Source organism: Hyperoodon ampullatus (assembly GCF_949752795.1).
Source record: "Hyperoodon ampullatus genome assembly, chromosome: 11".
Classification (NCBI taxonomy): domain Eukaryota; kingdom Metazoa; phylum Chordata; class Mammalia; order Artiodactyla; family Ziphiidae; genus Hyperoodon; species Hyperoodon ampullatus.
Window position 1 is genome coordinate 4,839,782 of NC_136924.1, and position 23,692 is coordinate 4,863,473.

At 36.3% G+C, this 23,692-nt stretch overlaps 1 protein-coding gene across 3 annotated transcripts in view; it reads left to right on the top strand.

Moving 5' to 3' along the window:
- Nucleotides 1-23,692, top strand: part of NAV3 (neuron navigator 3) — a gene marked incomplete at both ends in the record, with an annotated part of 371,484 nt that overhangs the window by 273,495 nt on the left and 74,297 nt on the right. For all 3 annotated transcript variants that reach the window (XM_079715629.1, XM_079715630.1, XM_079715631.1), the window contains 8 exons: nt 2,851-2,983; nt 3,644-3,914; nt 4,821-5,529; nt 7,570-8,058; nt 11,767-11,808; nt 13,209-13,369; nt 19,097-19,285; nt 20,873-20,925. In XM_079715629.1, the coding sequence (XP_079571755.1) occupies nt 2,851-2,983; nt 3,644-3,914; nt 4,821-5,529; nt 7,570-8,058; nt 11,767-11,808; nt 13,209-13,369; nt 19,097-19,285; nt 20,873-20,925 (2,047 nt within the window). The remainder of the gene's footprint in view (nt 1-2,850; nt 2,984-3,643; nt 3,915-4,820; nt 5,530-7,569; nt 8,059-11,766; nt 11,809-13,208; nt 13,370-19,096; nt 19,286-20,872; nt 20,926-23,692) is intronic.

The following is a 23,692-nucleotide window of genomic DNA, read 5'->3' on the forward strand; positions in this document are numbered from 1 at the left end:
AACAACTGATTTTTTTAAATTCTAGTAAGAGTTGATGCATTTACTTTTCGTCGCTAATGCTAGGATTTACATTATTATTAGAAATATTAGAAATATTTTAGAAATATTTTTAGCTATTATTAGAAATATTGATTCTATCTTCCTTGCCAGGGAAATTATTACTTTAAAAATATTCATTTTTTAAAAAAGGTAAAATTTCCTCTTTGTTTAATTTTGCTCTTTGAGTACTGAATATATTGTGGTAAGTATTTCTTAAAAATTCATTTCATATGACTATGAAAGATTACCTCTGTAACTGCCTTTCTTTTAATCTCAATAAAACATGAGAATTTATTCAACATTTATGTCAGTCATTGCCATAAATAGTAGAAATTAAAAGAAAAATACTCCACAGTTCTGTGCTTAGAAAACTCACAGGCTAATGGTCCACTTTGACACAGATTTATAAAACAATGTGCTAAATCCAGTCCTATAAGTCTGCATAGTATTATGGCAGTGCAGAGGGGACGCTACCTAATTCATCCAGACAGTGGCAAGTAAAAGGGGCTTCCCAGAAGATGGATGCTAGAACTGCATTATTAGGTAAGTATGGGTTAGTCAGGTACGCACAGGAGTACCTTGATTGAAGACAGAGGTGGGAAATAATGTGATGGTGATGGGAACTGAATGCAGCTCTAAGTCAGAATGCACAAAGTGAGGCAGGGGATGTAAAGAGTTTAAGCTCAAGAGGTAGGCTAGGGCCACATAATGGAAAGCCTCGTATGTCTTTTAAAGGAGCCTGAACTTTGCTTTAGACTAGTGATTGCCCAAGTGTGTATATTTATAATTGTATGATTGTATGCATGCATTCCTATGAGAAGATAATATATGTATTACACTGCATATATAAACATGAAAAATGTAAAGATATGTTAAAGAAGAAATAATATTTTTTAAATTATGAATGTATTGATAGAGGTTCTTGGTTGCAAACTACAGAATCTACTATCTAATTTAAGGAATGAAGTGATATAAGAAGGCTCTCTGAATAATTGGGGTGATTGGAGGACCAGGCTCTTTGTAGGTGCTTAGCCAACCATAGCTCTAGGGCATCACCGCTTCCTCTACTTGGCACCTCTGACACTTGGAAGTAGAGACCAGATATCTGCCAGTGTTTACAAGAGAAAAATTGAATGACTGTTACTGTGTTTGCCAGAAGATTTTCACATTTGTGACTCTGTAGGCCCTTTGTTATATGTCATATCTGTCTATAAGGGAGTCTGGAAATGTGAGATTTTTGCAGCCTACCTTCGGAAGGTAAGACTCATAATGTGGGAAATTATCAAAATAAGATGTAGGGAAGATATTCAAAAGATCTGAGCAGCCGCAAATGGCAGGTATTTGCTACAGTGATACAAAATACTCTTTTGCTGTCATTAAAAATACAATTATTATTGGTAATAATATGATTTATAAATGTGTTTGGTCATCATGTTTTAAGCTCTCAGTAGCTAATATCTCAAGCAAAACACTCACCTGGGGGAGATCATCATTAATGATATTTTCTATAAGTTCAAGTTTCAAATTTTCTCCTTGATAATTACTTTTCTAGTTGGTTTGCTACATGATCTCAACACTTCACTTTTATTTGGAATGTATGGTGAGACTCATAAAGTACACATAGCAGAGCAGGAAGAGTTACCAGTTCACCCTTCCTTTATGGTTAGCTTGTGCTTTTGTTACAAATATTCTCTTCAATATGTGGATTATTTGCAGGCGATTTTTTAAAGCCACTTGTCTATTTTATGAGACTTAACTTTTGTCTGTATCTAATATCTGTATCCAGTTTACATGCATTCAATGAATAGAGTGCAGGTGAGCAGCAGTGTATCATAGGAGACTGAGAACCAGCCAGTAAGTGAGAGAACCATGGTTCAACCCTTCACCCTGTGGAGCTCCCATTCTCATTCAGGTGACCCTGCTCACCCTACATTATTTCTGCATCTTCTGACACACTGACTAAGTGAGGGTGCCTATGTTAGCCTGCACATGAATATTAATATAGCCTATTTTACTTCTTCTTCTTTAGATTAAGAACAGATGTATTCAGAATTTCAGATATTTTTCTTATGCCCCAAGGGATTACTTTGTGCACCTCGCAGGGCAGGTGCATTACATTTTGGAATCTACTACCTTGGTAAAGAGAAGTCTTTGAAGAGTGGTACATAAGGAAATGACATCAGATGTGAACATTCGAGCACTGACCCAAATTTAGCAGATGAAGTTCATTGAGAAAGACTGAAGACAGGAAGGCCAGATAAAAGAATATTGTACGTTTCCCAGGCCAGAAATGGCAGGAGGGAAGATATGATAGAATAAGTCTCAATCTTCCAAGATTTGGTAAATGAATGGGAATGGTTATTGGTAGGAGAAAGAATGAGGAATGATTTTCTGGTTCCTGACCAAAGCACGGTTTTTTTGTTTTGTTTTGTTTTTAATTTTTAACACAACGGGTGAATGCTGTGTGACTCCTAATTGCCTTCTCAGGGGAACAAAAAGGTTATGGATAATGTTCTTCTTTCCTGATGCCATGCAGTATTTGTAGCAGTATTTTCATTCATTCTACAGACATTCCCCTGGATCTGCTCTACACACTGATTCTTAGCAAACCTCCGATAAGATTACTCTCAGGTTTGTGCTCAGTTCTTAGCAGGATGATTTTCCAAAAATGGAAAGTGCACATTTTTCATCATAAGATTAAAAAAATAAGAATTCTCTTCCCAATGCGTGACACGTTAAATGGGAGTGTGGGTGACTTTTGCATCGTGCCTCGTGTGCTTAGCTCATTACTGCTGCCTGTTTTGCCTTTAGCTGGGATGACAGCAGCTCGGTGAGCAGCGGCCTCAGTGACACCCTGGATAACATCAGCACTGATGACCTGAACACCACATCCTCCGTCAGCTCTTACTCCAACGCCACTGCCCCGTCCCGAAAGAACGTGCAGGTGAGTATTGCCCTCTCTGTTTCCCCAGGGCTTCTGCCACATTTTCCCCCAAATTATGTTGCATTGCATTAAAACATAGCACAACCTCTTAATCTGAAGGAATTGCATAAACTGAAGCAGCTTATGTATATGTATTTTTTCAGTTGATTACAGTCTAACCCAGAAAGCCTTATGTTGCCATATCTGTCTTTATAATAATATGTGTGTCTAGAACTCCAAAAATGATTTTAATAGTCTAATTTTGGATAGTTCCTGATTAATTTTATACTGATCTCTGAGACACATTGCTGGATCTCTTGTAAACGGTGAATCGAGAATGAATATTAGGTAATTAAGTTTTATTTTGTCTTACTTTTCCTTGTTAGATTTGACATAGAAAGTGCCTTCCTCTCTGGAATGTTCAATTGGGGTTTTCTGCACACATTTCTTCTGGCATTCTCTAATATGTGCAATTGAGAATTATAGGGCTAAAATTAAGGAAACTTAAATGAAGACAGAGATAAAAAAAAAACAGAGGAGTCTTCAGAACTGTTTAGAAATACAAATCACTGCTTCTTTTTTTTTTTTTTTTAACCAGTTGTCTGAAAGGACATTCCAGGGCCCAATTCACACTTGATAGACTTTTCTGCACAAAGTTTTTCTGTCCTATTTTCTTCATAGCTGAAGACAGATTCAGAGAAACGATCTGCAACAGATGAGCCCTGGGATAGTACCGAGGAGGTGAAAAAAACAGAGGAGGACTTTGATAGCCATGGGGATGGAGGTGGCAAGTGGAAGGGCATTTCCTCCGGACTTCCTGAAGACCCTGACAAGGCAGGGCAGAAAGCCTCCCTGTCTGTTTCACAGACAGGCTCCTGGAGAAGAGGCATGTCAGCCCAGGGAGGAGCACCATCTAGGCAAAAAGCTGGAACCAGTGCGCTCAAGACCCCTGGTAGGCTTGTCATCTGGCAGCTGTTATGCCAAATTGTTTTATTGTTTCCATTCGATCTTTTTGTCTTTCATAGTAGCTTTTCTTAATTAAATCAGATTTTTCTTCCTGCTAAATTTCACATGCTTTGTCATATGCATCCACATGAATGTAACATTCCAGGCATCCTCTAGAGGGCATCCTCATAATATGGTGAGTGTCTATTTTGCCACAGTCATTTCTGATCATGTGGAAATAAAATAAGCCTACTTACTACTAAACATAAGATTGCCTTCATTCTGACTTTCTTAAGAAAGTTTGGAATATTTATGTGAACTCTGCCCTTACGTTTCACTTTCAACTCTAAGAGCAAGAGCAGTCACTCTAATCTACTTGGAAGGCTGGAGATTTGAAACATCATTTCTGAATTAGACTTGATGCAAAAAGAGAGTGAAAGAATTGTGCAAATTGTACTCTCCTTTTTTTATAAAAGACTCTCTCCCTATTTTAAAAATGGTTCCTCATTTTAAATAGTGCCACCTGAAGTACTGATGTAACAGGGTACTCCAAATACAATCATCTCAGAGATATTCAAATGAATTCCTTTTTGAGCACTTAGTTTGATGAGATTAAGCGCTGTCTTTATAAAGGAAGGGAGTTGCAAGATAGAAGGCAGTAATAAATAGCTAAAATAGGTGTTTTCATTTTATCTCCTTGATCTCTCTTCGCTTTCCTCTAACAGCCATATTTTTATAGCTTTGTAGTTAATCCTCTGAATGTATTAAGAGGACATGCCTATTTAAATCTAAAACTGAATATTTAGGAATTGAGGTAATATAAAGATGTATTCACATTTTACACTTTGTTTAAAGAAATATTGTGAAATCAAAATGTGCAGGCACGTAAATGTGTGTATTTTTCACTCATTAGGGAAAACTGATGATGCCAAAGCTTCTGAGAAAGGGAAAACTCCCCTGAAAGGATCGACTCTACAGAGGTCTCCTTCAGATGCAGGAAAAAGCAGTGGTGATGAGGGGAAAAAGCCCCCCTCAGGCATTGGAAGATCAACGGCCACTGGCTCTTTTGGATTTAAGAAGCCAGGTGGAGTGGGGTCATCTGCCGTGATCACAAGCAGTGGAGCCACCATAACAAGTGGCTCAGCAACACTGGGTAAAATCCCCAAATCTGCTGCCATCGGTGGGAAGTCAAATGCCGGGAGAAAAACCAGTTTGGACGGTTCACAGAATCAGGACGATGTTGTGCTGCATGTCAGCTCGAAGACCTCCCTGCAATACCGCAGTTTGCCCCGCCCATCCAAATCCAGCACCAGTGGCATTCCCGGCCGAGGTGGCCACAGATCCAGCACCAGCAGTATAGATTCCAATGTCAGCAGTAAGTCAGCTGGTGCCACTACCTCGAAACTGAGAGAACCCACGAAGATCGCCTCAGGGCGCTCGAGTCCCGTCACTGTCAACCAGACAGACAAGGAAAAGGAAAAAGTAGCAGTCTCAGATTCAGAGAGTGTTTCTTTGTCTGGTTCCCCCAAATCCAGCCCCACGTCTGCTAGTGCCTGTGGGACACAAGGGCTCAGGCAGCCAGGGTCCAAGTATCCTGACATTGCCTCACCTACGTTTCGAAGGTAAGAAAGCATAAAATGATGCTGAGAAAATATAAAATGCTATATCTTAGGATATATATGTGTCCTATATCCTATCGTATAAAAGATGTATATCCTAAACATATATGTCCTAAGTATATATATTCTATGACACATATATCTAGAATGTTTTATTCAGTTTCTGAGTAAAATGCGTTTTATGAAGCTGATGATATAAATAGCTAGTGAAAGAAATATCGCTCATTTTGGGAAATGCTTCAACTTTGTAGTTTCACTAACATTGTCATATTAGCAACACAAATAGCATTTATGAGAGACTTAAAAGCAGATGGCAATACCTAAGGGGAGTGATAAAACAGCTTGCAAAATTTCCATAGATTTTCATCTTTCCACAGTTAAAAATAAAATAGAACGTAATAGGTCTTTATGACTATTGGTTTTCATTTCTAGTGTTTATATTATCTTGCTGGCTCTTAATGAGCTGATGATCATGAGTGTGGATGAAGTTGTGTTCCTTGTACAGTACTGGATCACAATGGACAGATGTATATAGTACCATATCTTGACATATGAATGAAAATCAAGGTATGATATGATTGACAGAATTTGAAAAACTTTGGATGTTCGATACAGGATTATAACTAAGAAATGGGCTAGGTTTTCTAACTCTTCATCAGCTCTCTTTGATATGACTCTGATAAGCAGCAGGACTTGGTTTCTGCACCGGGACTGTCTTTGGTATTGAATATGCAAAGTTCTCCTTCGAGAGATATTACTGTTTTAAATACTGATGTGTTTTAAGTGGCAGGAAAATACATACAGTGCAAGACTTGAGACAAATAGTCAAACCTCTCTGGGTCTGTTTCCTCATCTATGAAATGATAGAGTATGATTTGTCTTTCATGACATGTTAAGTATTTTTAATGTTTTTATTATACTGACTAACCCAAGAACCTTGATATCTGGGAGATATCAAGGGTCTTGAAACATTTACTTTTATATTTCAGGCAATCTCAGATAGATACATGGCTGTTTGCAAAACCTAGAGGTTTTATATCTCTCAGTAGCAATATTAGTCCTGAAGAGCTGGTTTTTTGAAATGTTGCCTCGCGTTGCAAAGAATAGTCGCTAGTAGTGGGAGTAAATATCTCTGTTGCTTAAGTAGAAGCCAGTGGTGCCCTCCAGTGGCCCTTACCTATGAAACAATTTCTCATATTCGTCACAAAATGTTTCACTATAGGAAATATGGATTCCACTGCAACTTAATTAGTCATCGTGATGCCATTACTTCATGTCACTTTATTTCCATATTTACATAAATTCGATTATATCATCTGCTTCATTTACAAAACTAAAATGTTTTCTGAACTAAACTCCAGCGTCTAACTTAGCACCAACTGTGTTTCAAATCACTATTACAGATATGTATTTGAATAGCACTGGCAACTGACATAAAACCCTTTGGTCTTTCTTGGGGGAAAATACAGACAAACCAACATGTCGCTGTCAGTGTCCAATACTGTTTCTAACCAAATGCTCTCTGAAAGTCAATCAGGCCACCAGCTATACAACATAACCCCTAAACCTTGCCTTAAGCATTCCTTTTAGATTTTGAATAAACTGTTAACATGAAAAGAAAAAAATGAAAAGAAAAATAATTTACATGTTATATACCGAATGCGTAGAAGTTGTTTCATTATAATGGTTCTGTAAATAGGTAGCAGCCAGTACGTGCAAACTATTTAATTTTTGCAAAAGATTCTCATGATCGCTTAATTGTGAAAACCAGGGACTTTCGTGTTTGATTTACAGTTCCTTTTGTTTGGCCCATGTCCCCCCACCACTGGGGTGGCAGCCCAGGACCGACTTACCCTTTTGGCGATATGAGAGAGTTTTGGCACTAGAAGTTCAAGCTTATCAAGTTCATTAACATAGAGACAGGAAGTGCTGGGTAGCTCGGTCCACCAAAGCACACTTGGCTCTATGTACTGTAACCCTAAATATTAAATGTGGATATTAGTTTCTCGGAACAACTGAAGTTGTTATTTGTTTTTCTTTTAGGTTGTTTGGTGCCAAGGCAGGTGGCAAATCTGCCTCTGCACCTAATACTGAGGGTGTGAAATCCTCCTCTGTAATGCCCAGTCCTAGTACCACATTAGCGCGGCAAGGCAGTCTGGAATCACCGTCGTCTGGTACGGGCAGCATGGGCAGTGCTGGTGGGCTAAGTGGCAGCAGCAGCCCTCTCTTCAATAAACCCTCAGACTTAACTACAGATGTTATAAGCTTAAGTCACTCGTTGGCTTCCAGCCCAGCATCGGTTCACTCTTTCACGTCAGGTGGTCTCGTGTGGGCTGCCAATCTCAGCAGTTCCTCTGCTGGCAGCAAGGACACTCCAAGTTACCAGTCCATGACTAGCCTCCATACGAGCTCTGAGTCCATTGACCTCCCCCTCAGCCACCACGGCTCCCTGTCTGGACTGACCACAGGCACTCACGAGGTGCAGAGCCTGCTCATGAGAACGGGTAGTGTGAGATCTACTCTTTCAGAAAGGTGAGCTCTCCTGGAGGCGTCGATGAAGTCCTCACCCCCCCTCCCTGCACTGTGCCTACCTCTCCCCACACCCCGCTCAATTCCCTTGATTTCAGGGGGAGTGCCACTTTGCAGAGGGACATCAGATTGATGAGACTGGCTGGGCCTTTTCTTTGGTCTCATTACCAAGTTTGTAGAAGGAAAAAACCATTAAGGATCCATAAAAAATTGAATAATTAGTTTCTTAATATGAATGCATACATATATACCCAATAGGCAATCTAAGTAAAATTCATAGCATGTATTTATGTATTGAATGATGTTTTCTCAAGACATGTCGATGATTTGGCTTGAGCTCCAGGCAGCACAGCTCCTTAGGATAATTTCAGCATTTTTAAAGACCAAATTTAAATGGATTCTACAATTATGCTCAGAGCAAAATGTTCAATTGGCTTTATTAGCATTTCTATGGAAAAATAGCAAATGGATCACTGGGAATCCTAGTTGAAGCGGAAGAAAGATCAGTTTTCAGATATGAATTCTTAGAGAAAATTACAACACCGGTGACATTTTTACTAAGCCCTTTAAAAATAAACCACATTACAAGGTGTTTCTCATTGATTTAATGAATTACTGTTTTCTTCTAAACTTAAAATGAAGACCATAATGAGGCATTCCTTACCTAATATACTTACCAGAAAGCATCTCTGTCGACCAGAATGGCTCTAGATTCTCTTCCCTAAAAAATCCTTTCTCAGATATTTTGGTACTGACTCTTTCCCTCAGGCACACGTCTTAAAACTGCCCCTTTTTTCCTGATGAACTTAATGCTGTTTGTTTCTTGGCACACCTAAAGCTTTCAGAAATGGTCTTGGCTGTATATCTTAATTGAGTTATTTGTGAAAGCACCACTGGTCACTGAAAATGCCTGATACCTTTCCCAAACTTTTGTTCAGTCTATTATTGATGCTGACATATCACCTCCAACTAAGCACACGGCAAATAGGTTATTGTTTGTTAACCAGAATCAACCTCCAAGATACTGATTAGTTTTTAATCATGAATATGACTGCAACAAGTTGACCATTTAACCATCAACCTACTTCTTCGGCATTGATACATTAAAAACACAGAAAAATGGTCAAGTAATTATCTGTAACCAAGTAACCCTCAAATAAAACTGGATGTTAAGATTGATAAGTTTTATGCAACATAAATTCAATGTTAATTTTTTACTTTGATAAATATTTTAGCAGAAGTCAGTATATATATATAGTCTCACTATAGAAATACACTGGCAAATATACAGTTACGTATTCTCTTTAAGCAAATCTTTTTTTTTTTCAGTCTTTGAAATAGACCAGTTTTACAGGTGGATGTATTATAAATAGCCAGATAAATAATTTTTCTAAAATAAATTTTAAATAAATTAATTTTGAATAAATGAATATTCTGCCCTTGACTCTTAGTAAAATATATTGATGAATATTAAACTGAAAAGCAAATCATCTTCATAGGTATATTATATAATATAAATATTTAATTAGTTTCTTCCAATAGATTACTAGATTGAAATAATTTTTGATATAAGAAATTGTGCTTTTTCTTTCTTGCGAACAAATTTGCAAGCAATAGCAATTTATTCTAATCCTTTAAAGTACACCCAAGAACTTTATGATCTCTTGAAGAGAAAATTAGATCCTATCAGAGATCCTGGCTTAATCATAATTAAGTCCGCAGAATGTTGGGAACATCAAGGAAACCAAAGAGCCATGCCTAAGAGAAAATGTGCCAAAGTGTAATATTTAAGACAAAGTAATTAGAAAGATATAATAGAGATGTATGTAAGTTCATGACTTACCTGTTTATCTACGATTTCAGAAGACTTTATTGATACTCATTATCCTAGTACTGTTAAATAGTTTTTCATTCAGATTTTAATTTTAGTCTAAATTTCTTCTCATTAAAATATCATAAACAAACAAACAAATTCTTTAACAATATTTCCTCTAACTGCTCTAGATCATTGGTGGCCTTTGGTTATAACTATTAATAGTTCACATTTGTTTTGTTCATTTTGTTTTTTGTGACCAAACCAAACCTTAAAAATAATTTAAAGTTGTAGCCAAATTTTAAAATTTCTGGCTTGCTTTTAACTATCAGATCTGGCTCCCCTGCCTTTATAACCGTGCACTGAAACAGTGCCTGTCTTCTTCAGACTGTTGGTTAAAATTCCTCCTTCACTTATGCAGGCGTAGGAGTTTTCGACTTTTCAGGGTTTGTGAAAACTGTCTATACTATAAAATCATTAATATCCAGATTCAAACAGATATTTCTGCTTAAAGTTTTAACTTATATTGGTAAACTTAAATTTTTTCCTGATTTTTCTTTCATTAAATTCTCTGCATCATACAAACACATAATGTTTATACAATTAATAACATGGGCAAAACAATGCCTATTTTCAATGTACTCTGAAATGTTAAAATTGAATAAATTTGCACACATGAAAGAGATAATTTTTAAAATGGCTTATGACTGTATTAATGTTTCAGCATTGTGTAGTTTATATTTAGAGGTCTCTCATATTTGTTCAGTATGATTCCTTTTTGTTTGTTGGTTTATCTACACTACTAAAAACATATCTATAGTCAAGATGTATGCTAGAACTGGCCTCTACATGATATAGTAATTACCCTATGTGGACATTCCCAAAACATAAAGTAAAAGTTGTATGATGCTTTTGGATGCTTTCTATTGCAGTGCTAAATAATGGAGTACACATAGAAGAAAACATTTTAGCTTTGATTTTGAGTGATTAAATTTCAAGTCAATGTGTTTGCATTCATGTTGTATCATCCCCATTATGCATATCATGTGTATTTAATTTTGATCACTTGAGGTTCTAATGGAAGAGATGTATCATTCTGCAAATTCAAATTAATTTTATTATTTGCTTAGCCACATCAAAGATTATAATAGAAATTCCTAGACTTATCCCACCTAGTTGTTGACACCCTCTTCCTCTATTTTTAGGAAGGCCACTTCTCATTTTCTCCAGACACATTCTTTCTTCCCCTTCTAAGACCAATTGGGAGTTTTTAAAAATAGAAACTGAAAACTTATAGCCTTTTAAACATCTAATTTATAATTTCTAAAAGGTGGCATCGTTTAATTTCCTTAAAATATTTAAATGATGCCAGAAACATTACATTTCAAGCAGATATTATGTATTATTTTTCTTCTCTTATGTGTAAGTGGGATTACATCTGCCTTTATTTTTATTGAAGATAGTTTAAATACAAAAAATAAGTATTAAAAGGTGTTTTATATCTTCTCTGTCCATTGGAAGTTGTCACTTTAACTTAGGCAGAGAAGATCTTTCTTATTTCCACCTCTATGATTCTCCTGCATGTGAAATCATAGCAGAAGTCTAGTTATTTGCATGGGGAAGGAAAAACTACCACAGGACTAGGTAAATAGAATCTAGAGGAGAATTATGTTAACATATAATCTATCTTCTCAGTCCTGTCACTAAATTATCATCGAAGGTGTCACAACAATGGACATCTGTTCTCCTTTGGTTGGCCTTTTCCAATGAGTTAAGCATTAAATATGTGTTACAAAAAGGTTTATTTTGTGTAATTCAAACAGAACCATTTATGTTGGATGTGTAATTTCGAAATTTTGTTTACATTATGTCCTTAGGGGTTTTCTTTGTTTTAACAGCATGCAGCTTGACAGAAATACACTACCCAAAAAGGGACTAAGGTATATATTTCTCTGAGCACAATTGCTGCCTTTCTCTGTTGTTACGTAAACTTTTTGTGCTGTCTCTTTACCTCTTTCCTTTTTTGTTTGCGAAGAAGCACCTGACATTGAGGATGAAATCACTTTTAATCCTGATGTTTTCTCTGGCCTGAGGAGTTGGTGAGATGGCCCTCAGGTAGAGATTTTGTTAGAGGCCAAAACTCAGTAAATTAAATCTAATGTAAAAGCCATTATTTGGGGGGCAGCAACTTTTAGTCGAATTCAGAACTCACCTCTGAAAATTAAAAAAAAATTTTAATTTTCCTAACATTCACATCTTGGAGGCATATGCTTGCAAAACCTCACCCCATATAGTCTACAGATGTGGTCAGTGAATGTTGAAAAGTCGAAGGATGCTCTAATTTGAATCAAAGAAAACATATTTTCATCATCAGATGACAAATACTGTAATTAAGGTATAATTTTTAAAGAATCCTTTTGGTAAAAACTCAGAAGAGCTTTATTTTCTATTTTTCAGGAGTGCTGGTATCTATCAGATCAATATAGACATGAATTAGTCTAGTATTACATCATAATATCAAAATAATTATTCAGTTCCTCATAAAAAATAAAATGAAAATCGAATGCATGGCCATCCTTTACTGTACACTTTTATCTGATGAGAAGATATGGAAGGAACTATGAATAGAGATACAACACTATATGAACATAAGTCGACTGCTCTTTGGTACTAAGAATTGACTTACTCTGGAAAATGTGAATTCTGGCCAAATAGGTCTTTCTCTGTTATCCTCCTCCTCTCCACTTTCTTAGCAAGAGCAAACAGCTTGCAATTATTCCATTCTAAGATTTCATTCCAGAAATTTATTTTCCAATAAAGTAAGCCCAGTTCTCTCTCCATTTTTTAAAAGAAGATCCAGACATGGTGTCAAGTGGCATTTTAACCAAAGAAGTGTTTTTCCTTTTTTTAAAAAAATGATCTGTCAATTTGTGTTCTATTTCCTATGTCTTACTGTGAGCATCACTGCAATTCCCTTGGCTTCTGGCCTACTACTGTCCGCCATATTTAGTCTGTTTTTCCACCCTCTTCATATCCTTCTAAACACTGTGCTTTTGAGCCCTTCTCAATTAACCTGGCTGTCTGCTCACTGCTTATGATTTTCAACTACATATCTCACAGAAGCATAATTTTCTTTTCAAAATCCTTTATTTTTTTTCCCTGTGAGATTCAAACAGATGGTGTCAAATCATCTGGAAGAACTAAGCAATTATAATTAGATTCAATCTGTTTGAGAATGTTGCTCAGTCTGACTAGTAAGCTCCTCTCAATTGTTTTCTCGTCTCAATATTGCCTTGCCCTTGCAGATGTGCTGAAGTGTCTTAGCTGTGCTGTTTTGCAGATATACCCCGTCATCTCGGCAGGCCAACCAAGAAGAGGGCAAAGAGTGGTTACGCTCCCATTCTACTGGAGGACTGCAGGACACTGGCAATCAGTCGCCCCTGGTCTCCCCTTCTGCCATGTCATCTTCTGCAACGGGAAAATACCACTTTTCCAACTTGGGTAAAATATTTTAAAACATCAGTTTCATCTTGTTCCTTTCACCACCTACTCTCCCAGGAGCCCTGACATCTCTCCATAAGAATGGTTCATTTAGGGCTTCCCTGGTGGCGCAGTGGTTGGGAGTCCGCCTGCCGATGCAGGGGACGCGGGTTCGTGCCCCGGTCTGGGAGGATCCCACATGCCGCGGAGCGGCTGGGCCCGTGGGCCGTGGCCGCTGAGCCTGTGCTCCGGAGCCTGTGCTCCGCAGGGGGAGAGGCCACAGCAGTGAGAGGCCCGCCTACCGCAAAAAAAAAAAAAAAAAGAATGGTTCATTTAAAGAGGAGTTAAAGACACCTTAACAGTACCTTTTATTTGTATCCTTACTGTCCACAAAATAATTTCCAAACATTATGCAATTTATTGCTCATGACAACAAGTTGACATAGGTAATACTGTTGTTATTTTATAGTCTAAGATCCAGAGGCAAAAAGAGATTATTTGACTTAAAAAAAAAAAAAGTCTCACCCCTTTTAAGAGGCAGAGTCAGTAATTGATGCCAGAACACCTGACTTTAAGTCTAGGGGTTTTCTCAGAGTCCTCTTAAAAACCAGTAAAACACCTCCTTATTTTCTGTTTAATTTTTTTTAATCCTTATAAGAAAATGAATTATCTTTTTGTAGAAAATAGAAATAATTAGGAAGAAGAAAAATATGTGATTCCATGACTCCACGATCACTTCTTTGATCATTTTAAAGTTAAAACTCTCCTTAAAATGCATATGAGAATTCCTATTAAGATAATACCCTGTGAACATTTTTGGATAAATGCACTAAAAAGAAATGACTATTTGAGCCATTGGATTACTTTGTGTTTAGCATAATTTGTATGAAATATAAAATCATTTGTGTAAATGTCATAGAAAACACAGGGAAAGTGACAAAATAAAGTCTAAACATGACAGTTATCATTTAATAGATCCAATGCTTTCAAAAATAGATTTCTGGGCTTCCCTGGTGGCGCAGTGGTTGAGAGTCCGCCTGCCGATGCAGGGGACACGGGTTCGTGCCCCGGTCCGGGAAGATCCCATATGCCGCGGAGCGGCTGGACCTGTGAGCCATGGCCGCTGAGCCTGCGCGTCTGGAGCCTATGCTCTGCAACGGGAGAGGCCACAGCAGTGAGAGGCCTGCGTACCACAAAAAAAAAAAGACAAAAATAGATTTCTTTTCTATAAAGTCACATATAAAATAGTATCATTTTTTTCTCTTTTCACTTGAGAAGTTTTTTTGTAATGATAGACCAACAGATTGTCCAAATTCTTTAATAATTTGGACTTTTCAACTTTCCGCCCTGTAGGGATAGTCAAAGCTATTTCTCTGCTATTGTAACTATTCCTGCTATACAGAATAGAGCTTTTGGCAATGAAAAAAACAATTATTTTGGTCATGGTTCCACATGCACTAATGAATATCTATCAAACACCAAGTTTTTGTTGCTAAACCTGCACAACGATGAGACTTCTTTGCCTCACAATGGCAAAGAATGGTATAACTTTTACTTTGAGTTGTAGTTATAAAACACAGCAGGAAGCTTAAAACTTTGACTTCAAAAAATGAAATAAAAATGTTTTTATAGAGTCATAGGCATATGAAACAAAATCTAATTTTATGCAACATTGGAGTCAAACCCATGTCACCTAGTTTGCTGAGTTTGCTGGGTATCTCATGTCTCCTGTCAGTCTTTTCATTAATTGACATTAATTTGAGTATTTTAATCTCCACTCCATTATTTTCCCATTGTTGTTATTCTGACTCTATTTATTCCATCTTTCTTTGAGAAGAAAAAAAACTCACTACTTACTATGTCTGATCTTAGCAAGTCATTTAACCTCAACTTTCTCATCTGTTGAATGGGTTCATAATACCTAGGTTATATTGTGAGGCATGACTAATGTGTGCAAAGACACAGGAGATTATCAGATTTGGTGGACTCTGCTACATCATCATTTTTATTGGAAAGAGATGTCTTACACTGTCAGAGACAATTGCAGTAGATTTCAAATTGATCTTACTGCCTCCACTCAAATCTCTCAACATTTTCACCCAGTGGGACTTATGAAGAAAGATCTTCCCATATATGTCAACACACTCTCATGTGCCTAGCCATATTTTATAAGCATATGTGGATTCAGATCAGACGTTCTGAGATCTCTGTGTTGTATTATTTTACAGGAGAAAACGATGACTAATTTTAAAATCATGAAAATTACTTTTAGAGAATTTGGGTTGTATTTCCAGATCATTGGAACTTATAATTATTAGGCAAGAAAGTAGATACTATTAAAATGCAGTCATAAATAAGAGTTACTTTATTATTAAATTTAGAAAATATATCAAATGTAACTCTTTAATTTGAATATGGATAGCATTGTCCTACATTTTACTTTGGTCATCACTTGTTTTCAATTTGATCATTATTTTTTCTGAATGATCAGTAAGATAAGTGATTATTACTAACATTCAAGAGTTGCAGTATCCATGTTTTTTTATCCTTACCCATTAAAAATATGTTAATACATAAAATTTTTAGAAATATTACTGTAAAAATCACATATATGTATAACAAACATTTAAAATTTAAGATCACTACTATTATGTCATTATTAGTAGACTACTGTGAGCTACTGCCGAAGTAAACTCTGGTTTGTATATAGTTTCTGGCATGATAGCTATGTTAGAAACCATTCCTACCCAAGAAAGCATAACAGAATATATTTATATAAAAATAATAAATTATTGGATGCAATTTCATTTACTATTGGTCACAGCCCTTGTGAGGCATCCCATAACCTAGTGAGACTCATTGTCATAGTCCCACGAGTGATGATAATTGCTCAGATTCATTTTTCACCTTGTCTCAAGGTTTACCATGTAGAAACATTATTATCAACCTGTCACTTTCAATTTCTGTATATTTGATGGACCCTTTTGCATAGAGTGATGTTTAAACACCTTTGTATAGGAAGTTTCTTTGCTTTACTCCCAAAGGTCCCTCTACCTCGAATGTCCTTCTACTCCCCTCTCCATATTCACCCTTCAAGCCATTCAGAATTAAGCCCTTTCTTCTATACTTATGGAAGAATAGAATCTCAGCGTTGGAAGAGACCTACATCTGGTTCAATCGTGCATCTATTATGTAAATTCTAACGACAGCTCTAGCTTCTCCTCTAAACCCACCAATGACAGAAACTACCTAAATCTAGATATATCACACTTTTGAAGTTCTTTAAATGATCAAATAAACATTTCTTGAATCTCCACCTAGTTCCCAATTATATTCCCAAATTCCACAAAATAAATTAAAATTAGGTTACATATGACAACTCTTATTAAAACAACATCATAAACTCACTAACTGATGGGTCTAGATGTGGCAGCAAAGTCAGGGGGCAACCTGGAGGTATTTAAGAACCCACTCCATATTTCTGTCAGTTCCTGTCCTCCTCAAATCATTACAAATAAACATATAATTTAATAAAAACAGTGGCTTTGGTATGATATATAGCTTAAGACAAAGTCAGTAGTCCTCTTTTCCCTAATATATAGTCACACCTCTATCTGTCCTAGTAGAAATGTTTACATGTCTTCTCCTGGCTTTGAATGGGTCTTAGAGGACATTTATTCTGCCATTTTTTTTTTAATTCATGAAGAAACTGAAGGGTAGAAATGGAGGTATTTGCCTAAAGCAAATGGAAAGCAAAGCCACCACTAGAAACCCTGTACTAATTTGTGTCCCATTACAAAAATTCTCTGTCCGTCATACTTTTGTCTTCTATTGCATAACTTTTCTCAGTCTATTCTATGTTATTAATTTCTCTACCTTTCAGTCACCTCTCCTAGAGGTCACTCTTGAAGCCAGGGATCTTGCCATATTTATCTTTCTATTCAACCACAATAATAAAAAAGCAGACCCGTCATAGATTTTAACTTAATTGAACACTCTGAAATAAAATGAATACATTTCCAATGGAGAAGCTATCAGAAGTGCTTATAAATACAAACTATTCCTTTTAAAATCTACCCTGATCCTCATTACTATTTCACTTTGAATGAGCTAAGTGTTACGTTTTAAAATTATAGAAGGACACTTACTTGGATATCTCTGCAACCATTCTGTAAGAATTATGCAAAGCCAAACAGTGAATGAAATGTCTTTCTAACCTCTATATACATATATTAAAATGATGTACTTCGTTGCGTTGAATACTTCATTTATTTAGCAAAAAGTCAATTCATACTGTGGACCTAGAAGAGTCTGATTTACCCCAATCCAGATACCTTAAACATAAACATTCAAGTCTAGAATGTCCTTTGGAGTATCTTCTGGCTGTCCTCAGCAATCAGATTGATTGTCACTGCTGACTGAAGGAATGTGCCTGAAAGATCTCTCTCTCTTACTCTCTCGCTCTCTCTTCTTTTCTTCTTCCTTCCCTCCTTCCAATGGATTGGGGACTTTGCAAATCCCGTTTCTTTCTTTCTTTATTATGTGTCACAAATGCACACATAGATACAGTTCTTAGGTTTTTTAGTTCTTTTCTTGGTCTTTTTTTACCGTAATTCATAGCTGGCTGTATCAGAGTTGTTCTGTGTATTGATTCATTCATACCTGTAAAATATACAGCATAGTGCCTGGCAAATAGGAGATAATCTCCTTAAGTTATCTCATAGTATGTACTCCTCCTATTTTACTTTGTTCTGAGATCCAGTAGTTACATTAAGAAATGTAGTCTGTGTCACAGAAAAAAATAGCATATTTTGAAACGATATCAGACTATTTCTAAGCCAAAGACATAAATTCCCCAAGGCTTTTAAAGTACCCAGCAGTTCTCTTCCTATCTTAAGAGTTTCCTGCCTGCTTTCTCATATGCCTGTAACAACTTGCATTTCTTAAATATGAGCATTTATGATAAATATATTTCTTAATTTTTCTGCTTTGCTTTTATTCCAAATTTTAAAGCAGTATTGTTTTGCAGTGTAATTACACATTCAGTCAACCACATCTTTCTTTAAATTGATGATTATCAGTTGGCCTAAAAAGTTGAGTGTCATTAGAACTATTTGACAATAAGCACTAGGTAAATAAATTCATATTCCAAATTACAGACTTAAGGTACTGCTTTGGAAAAACAAGTTTATGACTTTTGACAGTCTCACTGTGACATTCCCATCTTAGACACAGTAGAAAGTAGTTTTATGTGATTAACCTCACGATGAGCTATGGATACCACATACATTAGATTATATTTCATTTTTATTTGCATCTATTATAACCTAACTTTGATAATAATGATGGTACTGATTATGAACTGACAAAAATTTAGAACTCAAAATGACTGAAAGTCTTTGGTTGGAAGCTTCAAACGTTTCTTCCTGGGAAATTTAGATTTCTTGTATTTTATATTCCTTTCTATTTTTGCTTTTCCCATTAAAGTGATCTATTTTTCTCTAAAAAGAAATGTGCAGCCTCTAGGAACACAATCTTTTCTTCATAATGGGCAGCAGGAAATACCATGTTATTTCTAGCAAAAAGCAGTAGAGGTGACTCGATGGTTTTGTTTAATATTGCTTTAAAAATGGACATACTGCTTGCCATGAAAGTGCTAGAAAAAAAGAGGACTCCACTGTAACTGCTATCGAAAATTTCAGAGGCAGACATCCCAGAATAATAGGCTGTGTGTGCTTTGTTTTTCAGTGAGCCCGACAAATCTGTCTCAATTTAACCTTCCTGGGCCCAGCATGATGCGCTCAAACAGCATCCCAGCCCAAGACTCGTCCTTCGATCTCTACGACGACTCCCAGCTTTGTGGGAGTGCCACGTCTCTGGAGGAGAGGCCACGGGCCATCAGCCATTCAGGCTCATTCAGGGACAGCATGGAAGAAGGTAGGCATCGGGGGAAATAAAGATGAAGTTACTTTAGTTAACTCAGACATGAAAACTATCACATCACAAGGATTCCCTCAACAAAGTAAGTAAGTATAACTCTCACTTGGGAGCCCTGAAGCTTGAAGAAATTTTAGTCTGCATTACCTTCTGTTTCTTTCTGTATTTGGAAATATGCCAGAAATTGTTTCGATTAATACTTGGCTATAGAGCAGTTCAGAGTAAGTCTGGTGTTCTCATACAGAAATCTGTGTAATTTTAGAGACTATTTACCCTGGTGTGCCAAATATCCAAGTGACTGTTTTGTTTGACACCTCAGTTTAAAAACCATAAAAGATACATAAACCAGAAAAAATTCTCTTATGAAACAACCACATGCTGCCGACTTTTATTCTCAGAAACTCCCTCTGGTGTTAGTTTTTATTATCATATTATTTTAGAGTCCATATTGTGCCTGCTTTTTGCTTTATAAGTTACATTTCCTTATCCATTACATTAAGATTCTCACCTGACCTAATAAATGTCTTTGTAGTTGTAAAGTTCTACAGGAATACTTTATAACAAAAACTCTTCGAAAAACTCAGGAGGCTTAATTGATTTTCAAGTGTATGTAATTTTCTAAACTGTATAACCTCAAATGTCAAACTTGATGATAATATTTGAGAGAATTTCTTCTTTGATTTAATGAATGATTTTTAAGTACCCACAAAGGAAAATTGTGGCACACATATTATAAAACATATCAGCTAAGGATAAAATAAAGGTAAACACAGAAGTTCAAATAGATTAGAATAAAATCAGATGTGTAATCAGCCCTACTATCCTAGTCCTTAGTAAGTCTGTATAAAAAAAGGAGCTCTAGATCTTGAAGCATACCAAGGGTTTAAACCTCTGGTCATCCATTTATCTGTGGTATGAACATGAGCTAGTTTTGTAACTTTATTAGTCCCGATTTCTGTATGTGTAATTTCTAAGGATGAAAACAGAGTCAAGAATAGTTCTGTTCCCTTCTCTTTCTACCTTCCTATTTAAAGTATCTTCTGACTATAATTGAGCTGTGAAATTGAGCTGTGAAATCTAAACTAAAATCTGTTACTAAAATTATGAAGGAAACCATACCTCTCCATTAGAATGGGTATAATCAGCTCATCACAGATAATGTTGGAAGAGCTTATTTCCCTGAAAGTTTATGGAGAAAAAAATTGAAAATAGATCTTTGTTGTATAAAAATGAAATTAAATAAAATACATAAAGTTTTTTTAAAGTTTAAACTTTCATGGCAACTTTAGGTGTCCATGATTTTCTGATTATTTATTATGTGGGAGTTTACTCTAGTTTTCAATACGTGCAAAGCTGCTAAAAGGGCTTGCACTTATCAGTTCTTCTCTGTAACGTGGTGGAGGAGGTACTTTAGGGACCTTTCCATGGCTCAACATTTCGATCTCTAAAAAATGACAGCAGACTTGTTCTCAGATTTTTATGTTATTTTCATTTCCTTAACCACCTCTTCGTCACTTTTCAGTAAAGGTCTGGTGGTTCTGAGCAGACTTCATTACTTCACCTCTTGTTCTTTTTTGCTTTCTTCAGTTCATGGCTCTTCATTATCACTGGTCTCCAGCACTTCTTCTCTTTATTCTACGGTAAGTGTTGACTGTTAAGAAAATGCTTTTGCCTTTGCCAAGCACACAAATGGTTAAATAGGTTGGCATTTACACAGAAGCCGTGCAATTAAATAAGGGTGTACTTTAAGCTCCAGCATACTGATAAGGTGGCGGGTGCTCTCCCAGCCCTTCTATGGCTCATTTGTATGTGCTTCCACTTGACTTTTATGTACTCATTGTAATCAATGAGTGGATAGAAAACTGAATCTCATAAAACCCGATGGGCTATGACTTGGAATCCCTGAAACCATGTATGATGATCCACCATAATCTTATAATACTGACCACTTTTCCTCGTTCGGTTCCCTGAGCCATGATTGGTAATTGTTCTATGGTATTCTCTCCATTTTCTTTTATAAGTTCATTTTTTGAGAAGATAACACCAAAGGGTAAAAGCCTAAAAGGCCTGGTGATTTTTTAAACTGTATCTTCTGAAAGAGTGTGATTTTAAAAACTTCATTTCTTAAGAGAAAATGCCAGTGTATCAACGTATTTTCCCAATGTGTGAAATTATATTTTGTTTTTGCCAAGATGATTTTTCTGTCCACTTATTAAAATTTCATCATTTTCAAAAAAATAGTCTACAGGCAGTTACATTTTACGAAAAGTTTCTTTCATCCTAGGTTAGAGTGGGGTATATTTTAGTTTATGAATCTCACTGAGTCTTGAGCACTATGAATAATCCCTAATCCTGTATCGAAAGGTTCATGAAAAGTTCAAAGCCTCAGCTGTCACTGAATAATTAAGCATTAAGGACAATACTAATTTTTTCATTCGTTTTCATTAAGTTCAAATGTTACGGCCCTCTTTTTATATTTATTGCTTTAAAGTGTTACTCAAGATCAGACTATCATTGGCAGAGGCAATATTTTTCTTCTCATTTCGCCTTTTAATGATTAACATTGCCAATCGATTCTATGAATAATGAAATCACTGTTAGCGTTTAGATAAATCTGCAGTTTTAGGCAAACAGATAAAGAAGTGAGAAATGTAAAAATGTATCGGAAAAAAACACAAAGAAATATGTCGTGTTCCTCCTATTGGGCCAATGCCACTGCTTGACGGGAGATATATTCTGACTTAAACCCTTGCAATTGAAGTCTCTATATATAACATTAAAAGGTGCGGCATCATTATAGTCATATTTTAAATATATAAAAAACAATATTTGGATAAGAAACTACCTTCATGAAGCCTGAGAAAAACTCAAGAAGAAAAAGAGCATGGGTTGAGGAAAAACAGATGGCTAATTAGTATACAAGAGTCTAATAGACCTTTCTGTGATAATAAAATTATTCTATAGCTGTACTAGATTATACAGTAACCACTAGTCACATGTGGCTATTGAGTATTTGAATTGTGTGTGGTATGACAAAGGAAGTGCATCTTTTATTTTAAGTAATTTGAATTTATGTAGACACGTGCCTTGTGGCTGCTATACTAGATATTACAGGTTTACAGGGAGCAAAGGAGGTACATTTAAAAAATTATAGATTGATAGGAGCAGATGTCAAAATAATAAGGATAAATTAGAAAGTATAAATGAGAAGTATTAAGAGTACAATATGAAATAGGCACAGAGATGCAAATAAAGAGACTATACACACATATTTATGTGATGAAATAGACCCTCATGTTAAGTGTGAAAAGAATGGATTAGGTGATCAAATCATATGAGAAGGTGATATTATTAGGAAATTAAGAAATTTAAATAGTTCTATTGGAAATGATGGAAACTATATACTTGAACTGACAACCCGTAGTAAGACAATTAAAATAAATGCATATGTGGAGGAGTAATAAAGAGAAAAATCGCAGGTGATAGAGGAGTCATTTCTGTCTCCAGTCCCCCATTATCATGCACTGATAGTTAATCGGCAAAGAAAAGATACCTGTGAAAGTGCTTTTCAAACTATGAAGTGAAAAATCACTTTTATCATTTTTCTTCATGCCTCCTTAAGGACTCAGGATAAAGGATCAGTTGATTTACATTTTTGCCTATCAGGAATTATTGTGTGACATCAGGCAAGTTGCTAAATTTCTTTGGACTGTACCTGCAACATAAAGTTGGCAAACAGCAGCCAGATCTATCCCATCTGTCCCAAGGGATTTCTACAATAGTTAAGAGAAGATAAGGTTCATTATATACCATAAATTACAAAAAATTATAAACTGCATGGGAGCACCTTTTATATCATAGTCTTTGTGATTTGCACCTTTTGAAGTTACGCCGTGTGCAAGTAACACAGTTGTGCATGATATCCCTTCATAAAATAATTAGGGAATTTGCTGGCGGTCCAATGGTTAGGACTCCTCACTTCCACCACCAGGGGCCTGGGTTCAACCCCTGGTTGGGGAACTAAGATCCTGCAAGCCACGCGGTGTGGGGAAAAAAAAAAAAAAACTTAGTGTTTAGGGAAAATATATTCTTTTTTTTTTTTTAAAGGACTATTAGACACTATTTGCTATTATGAGGCAATATACTGCTCTTCCTAACCATGAATATAAAGTCTTTAATTATGCAACTTATAGAATTATATGTTTTGATTAAAAATATTAAATTAGGGCTTCCCTGGTGGCGCAGTGGTTGAGAGTCCGCCTGCCCATGCAGGGGACACGGGTTCGTGCCCCGGTCCGGGAAGATCCCACATGCTGCGGAGCAGCTGGGCCCGTGAGCCATGGCCGCTGGGACTGCGCATCCGGAGCCTGTGCTCCGCAATGGGAGAGGCCACAACAGTGAGAGGCC